This window comes from Heptranchias perlo, chromosome 4, assembly GCF_035084215.1.
Source record: "Heptranchias perlo isolate sHepPer1 chromosome 4, sHepPer1.hap1, whole genome shotgun sequence".
Classification (NCBI taxonomy): Eukaryota; Metazoa; Chordata; class Chondrichthyes; order Hexanchiformes; family Hexanchidae; genus Heptranchias; species Heptranchias perlo.
This window is the reverse complement of record NC_090328.1, coordinates 91,458,028-91,472,120: the sequence shown is the minus strand read 5'-3', so window position 1 is coordinate 91,472,120 and position 14,093 is coordinate 91,458,028. Positions and strand designations below refer to the sequence as shown.

The window sequence follows — 14,093 nt, the reverse complement described above, 5'->3', positions numbered from 1 at the left end:
TGTTAAAATGAGTCCAAACTAACTCCCTCTTGCAATGCTCAACAGCTAGCTACACAAAAGCAAGGCTCTCCAATTTAGTGGATAACCAGAAGCCATTTGATCTATTCTTGCAAGATACAAGAAAGGAAAACTCTAGCAGTGAAGTTAGAATTTGTCATGGAGGGCCATACATCCTTGAAAACAAAAACCTCCAGCAATTCACCTTTATATTCTAAACACCAATGCCACATAATACACTACATAAAGTAATCCAGGTTTGTTAGGCTCTGAATCCTTGCTTTCACAAGATACTGGAAAAGGCTATGTTTGACACTTAAGTTTTGGCACTTAGCACCTTAACAGTTCTACTTGCAAAAAGCTCCAAGATGAGTCTTAAATAAAATTCATTCTTGGGATGTGGGTGTCACTGGCAAGGTTGGTCCTTGTCAATCTCTAGTCACCCTGAAAAAGGTGTTGGTGGGCATTCTGCAGTTTTGATACAACACAGTGGCTTGCTAGGCCACTTCAGAGGGCAGTGAAAAATCAACCAAGTTGGTGTGGGACTAGAGTTACATATATAGGCCCGTCCTGATAAGGATGGCAGGTTAGTGAACAATGGTCATAGAATCAGAAAATTTATGGCACAGGAGGCCATTTGGCCCATCGCGTCCACACCAGCCAAATCCCACTTTCCAGCTTGGTCACTTGGTCAGTTGCCTTGTAGATTACGGCACTTCAGGTGCATATCTAGGTACTTTTTAAATGTGTTGAGGGTTTCTGCCTCTACCACCCTCTCAGGCAGTGAGTTCCAGACCCCCACCACCCTCTGGGTGAAAACATTTTTCCCTCAGCTCCCCTCTAATCCTTCTACCAATTACTTTAAAATCTATGCCCCTGGTTATTGACCTATTTTCCTTAGCAGAGGTCCTACCTATCCGCTCTATCTAGGCTCCTCATAATTTTGTACACCTTAATCAAATCACCCCTCAACCTCCTCGTTCCAAAGAAAACAACCCCAGCCTATCCAATCTTTCCTCATAGCTAAAATTCTCCAGTCCTGTCAACATCCTCGTAAATCTCCTCTGCACCCTCTCTAGTGCAATTACATTCTTCCTGTAATGTGGTGACCAGAACTGTACGTATAACTCAAGCTGTGGCCTAACCTCCCTGCTCTTATATTCGGTGTCTCGGCTAAAAGGAAAGTATTCCATATGCCTTCTTAACCACCTCATCAACCTGTCCTGCTACCTTCAGGGATCTGTGGACATGCACTCCAAGGTCCCTCACTTCCTCTACACCTCTCAGTAACCTCCCATTTATTGTATATGCCCTTGCCTTGTTTGCCCTCCCCAAATGCATTACCTCACACTTCTCCGGACTGAATTCCATTTGCCACTTTTCTGCCCACCTGACCAGTCCATTGATATCTTCCTGCAGTCTACAGCTTTCCTCCTCACTATCAGCCACACGGCCAACTTTTGTATCAACTGCAACCTTCTTAATCATGCTTCCTATGTTTAACTCCAAATCATTCATACCACAAAAAGCAAGGGACTTAGTACTGAGCCCTGCGGAACCCCACTGGAAACAGCCTTCCAGTCACAAAAACGCCTGACCATCACCTTTAGCTTCCTGCCACTGAGCGAATTTTGGATTCAACTCGCCACTTTTCCCTTTGATCCCAAGGGCTTGTACTTTTTTTGACCAGTCTGCATGTGGGACCTTGTCAAAAGCCTTGCTAAAATCCATGTAGACTACATCAAATGCACTACGCTCATCAAACCCTCCTGGTTACCGCCTCAAAAAATTCAAATCAAGTTAGTCAGACATGACCTTCAGCTAATTGATTTGGTAAAAAAAAACCACCAGCAATACTTCTGTTGCCCTCTGAAGGGGAGATGTACAAGATATTTGATGAGGCCTAGGTTTTCAGATTTTATTGCTGACCACCTGTGTTACCATTGGTGTTAAGTGGACAATCTAGGCTTGGAATGCTACTTTCAAGTCTACAATGGAGAAGCTATTCAGTTGCACCTGCAGAATCTTACCCATAGTGTGTTTTTGGAGAGAGAATGAGAAGAAAAAGGAAGAAGAGGGAGGAGGGTAGAGAACATAGCCTAGTAGTTCAAGCGAAGACCCTGAAGATAAATGTGTCAACAAAACTAAAATCAATCAGTATGACTTCAGGTATATTCCACAGTCGATACCTACTAACAACTGCATTAGTAGCTGCACATGAGTACAGCACAAAAAAAACTTTCCAATTCTGGACCAACATGCCACTGTCTTCACACTGTGGAGATGCCGGTGATGGACTGGGGTGGACAAATGTAAGGAATCTTACAACACCAGGTTATAGTCCAACAATTTTATTTTAAAATCACAAGCTTTCGGAGATTATCACCTGACAAAGGGGATAATCTCCAAAAGCTTGTGATTTTAAAATAAAATTGCTGGACTATAACCTGTTGTAAGATTCCTTACATTTGTCTTCACACTAACTAGGGCAATACTTGTTCCCAATATCAACCATCAGAAAAGGGGAGGTGCATTACAGTATAAGCTTGGGAATGGGTGGCAGGTTCTTGACCAGGGAGCCCCATAGCAAACTAAAGTGGCAGTCAAAAGTTATGAAATCTGCCAAAATGCTAATTCATTCCTGAAGACTAATTGAAAAGGTTACAACAGACTCCATTTGAGATTATATATTATAGCCAAGCATCTCAGTCAGCCATCTAGAGGAACAGGCCCAAGTAACTGACACATGCCCCACAGTGCCAGGACCCCAAATGGTACATCTAAGGATCCCAAAGAAAATGATGAAAAAAATAGCAGAGGTCTTAGAAATTGCATTTTAGGGTTCTATTGAAAGTGGACGTGTGCCAGAGGACTGTAGAGTGGCCAATTCAATAACTTTTCAAAAAGGGGGACAGAACTAACCTATGTAACTATATTACAGTTAACAGCTGTGATAGGCAAGATCAATTAGTATTAGTATCTAGATGAAGAAAATTAGAAGCAGCTAATATGGATTTCAGAAAGGAACATCTTAGTTGACAAAACTGACAATTCTTTGCAGTGGATGTGATGTACATGGGCTTTTAGAAAGCCTTTGACTATCCAGGAGACTATTGAAGATTATGAAGTGTGGAACAAGGGAAAGGGTAGCTAATTGGATTAAAAACTGGTTACATGCAAGGAGACAGTAGGAGCAGAGGGCAAAATTATTTAATATAAATTTAGGTTAAAATATGTTGAGGGGGGCAGAAGGCTAGGTGGGTAAACATGAACCCCTAAATCTCAGCTCTTCCAGAAGACCATACACACAGTATCTCAACGTGGATAAAGTCATAAAAAATACCAGGTTTTATGGCAAAAAAAAAGGCACAGAACACATTTTAAGTGAAATAGTAAATGTGAATCTATATAAAATCTTCGTAAGACCACAGTTGTAGAGTACACTGCAGTTTTGGGCTCTGCACTATAGGAAGGATGATGACACAATTAAGGGGGGGGTACAACAGATTCACTAAAATGCTGCCTGGTATGAGGAAATACAAAAAAAGTTGAAAATTAAGGCTGTTTTGTTAGAACAGAAGAGATTATGGAGTGATTTGAGAGAAGTTTATAATTATGAAATGATGAGACAGTAGGTAGAAACAGACTTGGAGAAGTCTAGGTGGGAGAAGCCTTTTTTTAAAAAAAATTGAGGAGCTGTGGAATGAACTACCAAAGTTTGTGATTGAAGCAAAACATTCAAAAATTGGTTAGATATTTGGTTGAAGGAAAGGGGAATAAAGAGATATGGAAACAGCAGGCACATGGGATTAGGGCTACTTCTGTAGAGGATAAACAGAGATTGGTTGGGCTAACAGCCAGTTTCCATGTTATAATTTCCATGTAAAATTATACTAAAATTAGTGCAATTTTGCCCCATCTGCTAGCCAGCATTAGTAATGGCAAAAACATATCCTAAACTCATTCTATGAAAGCATACAAACTGCTCTGGGTTTTGAGCAAAGCCATCAAGATACTAGCACATGGAGGTGCTATAGCACTAGTAGATTAATTTTAACTTTCCCTTGTAGCTCAGCCAGCCAAGGCCCAAATTATACCAATTTCTGCTTAGATGATGGATTTACCTTGGTTTTTCCAATGGGAATGAAAGCCATTTTAATAAATTTAAATCCAAATACACAAAGCCAAAAGGCAAATAGTGTACAAGGTATAATGTAAAAGGTGCTGGAAACTCCAGGTAGCAAATATGGCATAGCAATGAGAAAATTAAATTTGTACTTTTGACCAACAAATGTGACCTTATGAACAACTTCTTTCCACAGAGGCAGAATCAAATCAAAACCAACTAATGCTAAATGTAGAACTAAGTGCTAACAAATCCCCCATTTCAGATGCAAGATTAGCTCAGGTGATTGATTGTTTAGAAGATTCCAATCTCAAGTTGGACCTTGACAAAGTTAAACACCTTTAATAAGCTTAAATTTGGTTAAGAAGGTCCTGATTTCTAAAGAGAGCAATTAGTTAAGAGCCATTTCTACCTGAAATCGACAAAGTCTTAAAGACCTGTGCGGTCTTTTAGAGAGACACCTTATCCCCAAGAGGATATCAACCATCAAGACACTTGTAACCAGGCTCCTTAGTATCAACAGTATAGATGACCAAATAGTTTGACACCCAGTACAAGTCAGATTTCAACAATTGTTTAGCTAATAGAATCTTGTTGATATGACTTTCCCAGGCTACAGAAGTGTCCTTCAGGCCAGCACCTGCCCAGATTGAACACTTTGAACATCACAAGAAATTAGCTTGTTTTTACACTTGAGCATGTGATGTGACGCAAACCTACTCAATCATTGAGAAGCAATGAAATATGATTAAGATATTGCACCAGTATTATAGCTGCTGAAAACTACTGAGTTTTAAGTAAAAGGCAAGTGGCCTCCCTGGCTGGACTTTTTAATGTTCATATCCTAGAGTGGAACCTCACCTAATCTGAAATTAAGCCCTATTTTTGGAGAAAAACAGCACTGGCTTAATTTGGACTAAATCTGGTTTTATTAGTACTACTAAATATTTAGGGGAAAATAACTAGGCTTTTTTTTAATATAAAAAAGGCAGAGATTATGGAGTCATGGAAATCTGGGGTGCAATACTTCAAATTGCACACACATTTCATGGACAGGCATAGTCCGTTTAGCTTGAACACAAGTCTATCCTGTTGAAGTGGTCAGTAAATCACACGCTTGGTAAGGTGGTCCAATTGCAAATTGCTAAAGGCATTTATATCAGTTACCTAACTAAGAGCATGGATCCTTTTCCAGTTACGAGGGAAAATCTGCTACAAGCTGTATAAAATTGAGCAACCTCAAATCATGTAAAATTATTCTAATTTGGACATAGCTAATAAAAGGTCAAACTAAGCTCTCGTACTGAGCTTATGGAATGCCAAGGATTAGAGGAGATTGGAAACTTAGTCATAATCTCTTATTTTTTTTAAAAAGAGCTAAGCCCAAAATGACAAACGAGTCACTCAAAACAAAGCTGAATCTCAACATATGTACTGGGGAACAGGTTATTGTCCCTGAACATATGTATTGGAGAAAACAGGGAAGAAGATACCTCTTCCATTTTCCTCAAGGCTATTAGTAAAGATCCAATGAGAGAATTTGGGACATCTTGCAGATTCAGAGAATCAACACCAGGTAGTCTATCCAAAGGAAATGCAAGATCAGTAGATTGCAGTTTTTAAAGTCACGTAACCTTCCTTCAGTTGAAGATCTGATTTACAACATGGAGCCGAGTCAATTTCATTTCCAAACAAATTTGGAACAAATTCCAAACAATTTCCAAACAGATTTTCATAACTTCATTTGAAAGTAAGACAAATATCATGCTAAACTGAATTAGACTTTAGACCAAAGTCCAGCCTTAATTATTGCTGTTTGGATCTGCACCAGCTTGGCTGAATTGGCAGCCAGGTGATAGCTGCAAATCAGAAAGCTGCAACACATAACCTGACCTGACATTTCCACTGAGACACTAATACATTGTTAGGAATTGCCATCTTTCAGGTGAGATGTTAAATGAAGACATCATCTACCTGTTCAAATGGACATAAAAGATCCCATGATACTAGTCAAAATAGTTCTCCTGCTGTCCAACAGTTCTCCCTTAATCCAATAGAGTGAGTCATCCCATTTGCAGTTTGTGGAACCTACGTGCAATTTGGTTACTTAGTGACTGCACTTCAAGAGTCATTCAAATGTTTAAGTACTAGAAAAAAAGGTATCCGGGAGGAAAGAGTAAGGTGCTATATAAAAACTTATTTCTTTTCACTTCCTATTTGTTAACTGTGCTGCCCCATATGCTCCAAAAGCAGGCAATTATTTGAGCACAAGACCCCAAAGATTAAACATAGATCCAAACCTAAAAACAGACAACACCACTTCCCATTATGAGGTGACTCCAAGTACAAAAGATAGTTTATGGGCCAAAATACAAATAGTAGGGAAATTATGCAATGCACACGATTAGGTCATTGAAAAGCAAAGGCAAAGCCATGCCTGAAGCCAAAGTGGCCCTAATTGAGCCAATATTCAAACTGGCATTACTCCATTTTGGTTATAGTTAACTTCAGTACTGTGGCTCAGGTCAGACAAATTCCAGTTACGTTAACTTTGAACATTCATTTGTACTGTACTGACCAAAATGTTCAAACACTGATTAATGTCAGATATAAGTGGTACATAGCACATCTCATACTTCCTAGGACCTCAAAACTGCACAACTCCTTATGTCCTCTAGTCGTGCTACAATTTATAGCATTGTACATTGTTCTTACCAAAATAGCAAGAAAAAAATTACAATTTACTTAATTTAAAGACATGGCATGATCACATTGGAGAATGTAATACAGGCCAATATTATGTTTATTCAGAGTTGTAACTAAAAGATTATAGGGAGAAACTATTCATACCTAGAGTTGAAGTGTACTTGGTTGTCAGACCACTAAACTGCTGATACAAGAAATAGTTGACATGAGGAATTTGACCTTTCATTTTATGTAGATTAAATTAAGTGATTGATTTTGTTTTGTTACACCATTTATAACCACTGATGTGCTGAAGTTCACATAAGATTAGGCACCAGACATTACATTTTACTGTTACAGCAAACCTAACCAGCTAAACCCCAAAATCAGTGCATTGTTCTAGCACAGCACTCAAATTCCACAGCTGTTTAGTTACATTCAAGAGGAGGAACTTAACTTTAGTTTATGCTGACTGTTTTAGAAAAACAGTCCCATTTTTCATAGTTTAGCACATCCGGTTTGGTTAAAATAAACCCATCTATCTAACCCACACGAATTAGACATTTACACAAATCAGTACAATTGTTCAAACCACCTGTGATTTGTAGGTAGAACAAAACCATTTATTACAGAGTTGCCAATTCTAGATGTCTTTGCACATAGGAAATTCACATTGTTTTTCACATGAAGGCCTGTAATTTAAATTCAGGCAAGATACATTATATGTGGCATAACCCAGCCCAAATAAAACCAGTTACTAACAATACCTAAATTGTTGGAAGTTATTTATCGGTTTAGCAGCTGAACATCTAGGTCCACTCAGGCACAGGCTTTGCACCCTTATGGGGGCAGCAGCACCTAGCTCCACTACAGCACTAATCTGTGGAAACAAAATCTAGACAGGGTCTTGGTACTTTAATTGATAGCACCCTAGGGTCAATCACCTTGCTCCACCAAACTCTGTCAGCTATGAGAAAGCTCATAAGGCCATCAACACGTTCTGTTCCACATGGCCTCTTCCGTAGGATCAAACCAATCTACTTTTATCTCCCATTTTGTTCTAAAGGTGGACATAGCAGTATCTGAAGGAAAATCTCAGTAAATTTTCTGCAATTAAATGTTTAAAATTTTGCAGTCTGAAGAGATTTTCAGAAATGGAGGCAGAGGAGGAAAAAAATGGGGGAAGACCCAAACTAATCTGCTCAGTGGGGCTTAATGCAAAAAAATAAAATAAAATGGAACAGTTTTATGTTTTACATTCAGGAAAATTGAGAATTCAGAGATAACAGTCAAGTCTTAATGTGGCAGTAATGTCAGTTCATATTTTATCAAGTTTCAGAAATCTCTGGAACACTATATAGCCCACTTGTATGTAAGTGGAGACTAGACATCAGCCCAGTGGGCACTGGACTGAATAGAAAATCTTGAAGAGGATCCGGAGCAATCACTACCCATCAAGAAACCAATATACAGAGTCAAGTTTTAAAAGGAATGAAAAAGGGTAACCAATAACTATTTGAAGCAAAGTTAAATAAAGACTAAGAGAGCACTGGGGTTGTCTGCACTGGAGGTTCTGCACATATTTGCAGATAATTCTTAAAAAAAAGTGGCTACAAGAACTGAAGCAAATAGAACATACAACTCTGAAGTGCTAAGATACCTGTTATTTTGTCCCGTACTAGTTTGCAGGATTCTATTTCTCCAATGCTGCCAAACAGGCTTTTGAGCTCCTCTTGTGTCATGTTTTGAGGCAAGTAGTTGACTATTAAGTTGGTTTTGCTGTCCTCTGGCATGGTGTTACTGTCAACAGGTGATGAGCAGTTGTTTGTGCCAGTGTTGGTGTTTGAAGGACCATTTGTTGTGTTATTACAAGTTGGACCATTTGATAGTTGTGTTTCCATGGCAGCAATTACCTGCTAAAGATAGATAAGTCAACATTACCTTTTGAACTCATTTAAACAACTCATTCAACATAGCTCCAAGACCTTAGTTAATTTTAAGTATCTTTCTGAAATGGCAACATATCACATTCAGATTTAAGCCTCCCTTGACTTACAGGTTATCACCATATATCATTGCTAAAGCATTCCAACAAAAAAAGATAAATTGCCTCAATGTATTTGCTTCTATTTTGATAGATTTGAAAATTGGCTAATTGAGCTCAACACATCACAAATCCAGTAGCTATATCTAGCTTTAAAGGTCCATTACTAGATTCCACCACTATGCAAAGCCAATTGATAAGCTTCTAAAAGCTCAAATTTTGATATTCCTTGCAGCATAGGTTGGAAATCGGTTGGGAGGTAGAAACAGAGTAGGGATAAAAAGGGAACCTACTGATTGGCAGGATATGACAAGTGGTGTTCCCCAGGAATCTGTACTGGGGCCTCAGGGTTTCACTAATATATACATCACTAAGTTAGGAAGCATGAAGTTAAAAGGGACACAAGACAGATTAAGTGAATGGGCAAAACTGTGGTAAATGAGTTCAATATGGGAAGTGAGGTCATCCACTTTGAATCCAAGACAAATCAGAATATTTTCCTTGGTGAGAAACTAGAAACCATGGAGGAGCAAAGAGATTTGCACATCCAGGTACACTAAGAGCTAGTGGACAGGTACACAAAGTAATCAAAAGGCTAATGGAATGTTGGCCTTTATCTCAAGGGGGTTGGAATACAAAGGGCAGGAAGTTATGCTTCCGTTGTAGAGCCTCAGTCAGACTCATTTGGAATACTGCTTCTGTTCAGGGCACCACACCTCAGGAAGGTGACATTGGCCTTGAAGGGGTACAGTGCAGATTCACCAGAATGATACTGGAGCTTAAAAAGGGTCAAATTATGAGAACATGTTGCATAAACTTGGCTTGTATTCCCTGAGTTTAGATGGTTGAGGAAGGATCTAATTGAGGTGTTTAAAATGACAAAAGGATTCAATAGGGTAGATAGACAAACTTTCTTCTGGTGGAGGAATCCGGAGCATGGAGGTACAATCTTAAAATTAGAGCTAGGCCTTTCACGAGTGAAATCAGGAAGCACTACTTCATAAGGGGTAGTGGGAATATAAAACTCTTCACCCCCCCCCAAAAGGCTGTGGATGCTGGGTCAATTGAAATTTTGAAGACTGAGATCGATAGATTGTTAACTAAGGGTATCAAGTGATATGGAACAAAAAGGCAGTTAAACGGAGTTGAGGTACAGATCAGCCATCATCCAACTGAAATGGCAGAACAGGCTTTGTCTGAATGGCCAACTCCTGTTCCTACATTCCTTTGATATTTGAGGAATTGCATCTTGGTGACTAACCAGATGACATTTGCATGGATAGGTTTCATTTAATTTCTCTGCATTCAATAGTATATTTGCTGTAAGCATGCATTTATGACAGTAGCAATAACCTGCAAATCAGTGCAGAACCTCAACTATCCCAAAAATAAATTCAATTCATATACTTAAAATGTTAAAAGCAATAGGCACTCTCAATTCACAAAGTGACAAGAACCGTCCAACAAGCAAGATGCTAAACTCAGTCTTGGAATTCATAAAAGTTACATCTCCATAAGGATATAATGAAGAATGCTGTGAACCTAGTTGTGATTGTCACACAAGCAAGATCACTTTTCAGTCTTTCATAGCTTAGATTTTAAAATTTACATGGTAGTTTTTGTAACCTGGGCTTATTATTTGAGGTCACCAAGTCTCGGTTACGTGAATAGCCACAATCTTCATTCTACAGCCATTACATTTACTGTTTAACATGCTGAATAGTTTTACAAGTTTCATAAGTTCTTAGCCCACATTAAAAATTAGTCTGATGTTCTGTACACACTGGCAAGTCACTCATGCTTCAATTACGCACTGCAGGATTGCTGAAACTATGCATGAAGAGTTATGCATACCCACAGCTACTAGACCAATGCCATCTGGTGGTGAAGTACTGCTTCGTACTACTTCAAAACAGACTATAAATAGTACATTCTTTCACCTAAATCGGCTCAACAAAGCAATCTGGTAACTATTAGGAATAGTTTTGCATGAAACCAAGTGGCACATGCATAACATTGATCAAATATTTCATTACTTGCAGGTTGTATGCTAACCACCCATTTTAAAGTCGAGGTTAGTCACACAAAGTAATCTTAAAAATACAGCATTTGCTGCTGGTAATCTAAACCCATAGCTCCAAGACAAAACTGCAGTTTACTTAAAAAAAATATTGAACAGTCTTCAGTTTTTTCACATTTTTTTTCCTTTCACACAAGATCTGCAAAAATTAGCTGGTTGCAAGTTATGGTAACAGCCTCAGTTATAAGTGTAATGGTGAATTTTAAGATATGATATACAAATTCATCTTTGTACCTTTTATCTGAAATCATCATCCACCATTTCTACTGTAACTAAAAGACTTGTTAGCTACTCAATGAGCAGAAACTCACATGGGCAGCACTTTCCTTTACCAATTTAGCAACAGACATGCAGGATCATATTCTTAGTTCACCTTTCCATATAGCATCTCACTCCCTCTCCTTCCAGCCAAAGTTGTTTTTAAGATTGAATTCTACTACGGCAATCCTTAAATGTCACATGCTTGCTACCAGACAATACAAACTGCAACTTGAAAGCAAACTGTCATTTTACAAATTCACACTTGGCATAGAACAGGAGAACTTGGGCAATGGTCCCCATAGAAAAATCAGTTTTGGGAGGGGGAGAGGCGCACTTCACAATTTCAGGTAGATGCAACCAGTTGAAGCTCTGCACCATGAGTGTTACCCCCTTTTTTCCTACCAACTTTATCCACTGTTGCTACAAGGAAGCTGGATGTAAAAAAGGTTTCAATGTTTTAAGATGCAGGGTGAGGGAATCAATTATCTGTACTTGTGGTCTATGAAGAGACAAGTTCTGACAGCAGCAATCGGTTGCAATAGTCAAGTTGTAGAGACTACAAGGGTCATCCTAGATAAAAGGATTTATTTGACTTTGCTGAGGAATACAAGTTTTTGGATTCACAACTACTAAATTTACCTCTTTACACCATCTTCTACAGTGGATGCCTTTTAAAAAAAAGTACTCCAGCTATCATTTAGAAACAAACTTGTGCATTTCAGAGAATACGGATATATCCCATCTAATCCTCCTCTTGATCTATTCTATTAAACCCCATTGAAAATAGCGCTAGCATTTAACTGGAGTGTGCTACAGAATTCAGAACACAATATACTGAAGTAGTGTTGAAGCTACCAAGGAACTTATGCATCAGTAACTGAAGAACAAGACTGAAACGTGCAACCCTGTTGCATGATGTTCTGTTAAGACCCTTGGAAATCAAAAAATTAGAATATGATTTGGCAGTAACATGTGCTTAGCAAGGTCAGAATGAAGTTAGTGTCCCAAAGCAGATTGCATTCTCTTAAGAACAGGTCTAATGAATTTAGAAGTGGTCAGGGTACAATGGTGCTGTAGTTGCGAATAAGGGGGAAGGGAAAAAATATTCAATGAGGTAATAAAGTTACTCAAGAACTTCAATTGAAAGTATTTTGATGGTTTCACATGAATACATCCATGTATTCAGTTTAGACATTGTACAAATGTCATGTTCAATACAGCAAGTAGGCTAGACATCCAAGAAGCCAGATGCAAACAGAGGCTTATTTGGCAAATAACTAAATTCTGTTCAACTAGTATTCCCATATTGCACAGAACACAAAACATCAGTATAAAAAGTCACTATAAGCTTTAAACTCCAAGAGGAGGGTGGGAATAATGCCACTAGCTTTTTTTGTTTAGGTACAGCAATTATATATTTATAAACTCTGCAGTCGTACAATAACAAAAGCAAAAAATGAAAGCACGTAAAAACAAGTGTATAGCACTTGCAAACAAGGGGCAGAGAGCTAGACATTAATGCAGTAATGTTTGTGTCTATTAAAAGACATTTGTACTGACAGTGACATGTCAGATTTGTTTTGCTTTACAGGTGGCAAAAATTATGCCATTAGGCCAGAATTCCAGTGAACAGCTGTATTAACCTATGCACTCTACAGAAGCAATTATCTTCCTACCGAAGGGACCATCTGCTCTGAATTTTTAAAATGATCACTGCATTTCACTTAAGGAAATTTGCATTTGAATCACCACATACACTGAACCTTAAACAATACAGATTCAGTGTTATAAATATGGGGAAGCAGCAAATCATTTCAAACTCAAGTGTTTGGGTATCAAAATAAAAATTTCACTCAAATGCCATTTGCAATTGGCAACTCAACCTAGAGGTTAACAGCAGTTAAACATGTGCACCACTACTACAGCAGACATAATACAACAAATCCACTTTCAGCAAATACTGTTATTATACGAGTTCTAATCAGACCATACCAAAAATGTTAGATTGGTTTCACTTTATATATTGCCTTTTTTTTGAAAAAAAGTCTGTTGCTGTTCCAAAAAAGAACCATTAATGTTTCTGAACCAATTACATTTTTGCAAGACTACAGGACTTTTGACAGCCACATGCATTATATTTTTTGGTATGGCCTCAATAAAGATAAATATATCTTAGTCACTACTGAATTTAAAGAAAAGTCCCACAGACCCCAGTCCAAGGCTCTGCAGCCCACGAACCACTTCTAAGCAGAGTAGCCACATCACACAGTCTGACTGCCATGTTAGTTTGGAGTTGCCGTCTGCAATATGGACACAAAAGAGTACCGTATGTTAGATTAACAAGATAATGCAACAATCAGTTTACAATGCCTTATGTATATTCAGAGCATGTCCATGCAGTTTAGGCTCAAGAAAATTTGAGGCAATTCCAATCTAATCCTCTAGTTCTAAAAAAAGATGCAGATGGGAATTCCCCATGCATAAAAGTTAGTGTAATGAATGGCTATAGATGTGTCGAGATATTGACAAAATTGCAGACAGGCTCTGCAATTTTTGAATCAATACATTAAACAAAGTACAAAATAGTAAAATCACAATACTGCATTTCAACTAGGACAGATCAACTTGGTGTTTAATAAAGTAGGTCAAACAGAAGCAACTTGAGTTTGTGATGCATAAGTGGGTTTCAGTAGCATCTATTTGAGAAGCCTACTTGTTATTTACACACACGCTGTCTAAAATTTTAGTTTTAAGCTTTTTCTTTTGGCTTTACACAAATAGATTAATTTCTTGAAATGGTAAGTGTGCAGCATTCATCATGTACAAGGCTATCTGAGCATTCCAGTGAAACTTTTCACGCACTCAGGGTTCAATCCAGCGCCTCATCTCAGTGAACCTCT

General features: G+C 38.3%; 1 protein-coding gene across 1 annotated transcript in view; it reads right to left on the bottom strand.

Annotated features, from left to right (window-relative positions):
* Window positions 1–13,486, bottom strand: part of elavl2 (ELAV like neuron-specific RNA binding protein 2) — a 77,662-nt gene extending 64,176 nt beyond the window's left edge. Inside the window, exons 1-2 of the mRNA XM_067982236.1 lie at window positions 13,403–13,486; window positions 8,469–8,724 (exon numbers count right to left, since the gene is read on the bottom strand). Of these exons, the coding sequence (XP_067838337.1) occupies window positions 8,469–8,724; window positions 13,403–13,474 (328 nt within the window). The 5' untranslated portion in view covers window positions 13,475–13,486. The remainder of the gene's footprint in view (window positions 1–8,468; window positions 8,725–13,402) is intronic.
* Window positions 13,487–14,093: the final 607 nt, after the last annotated feature.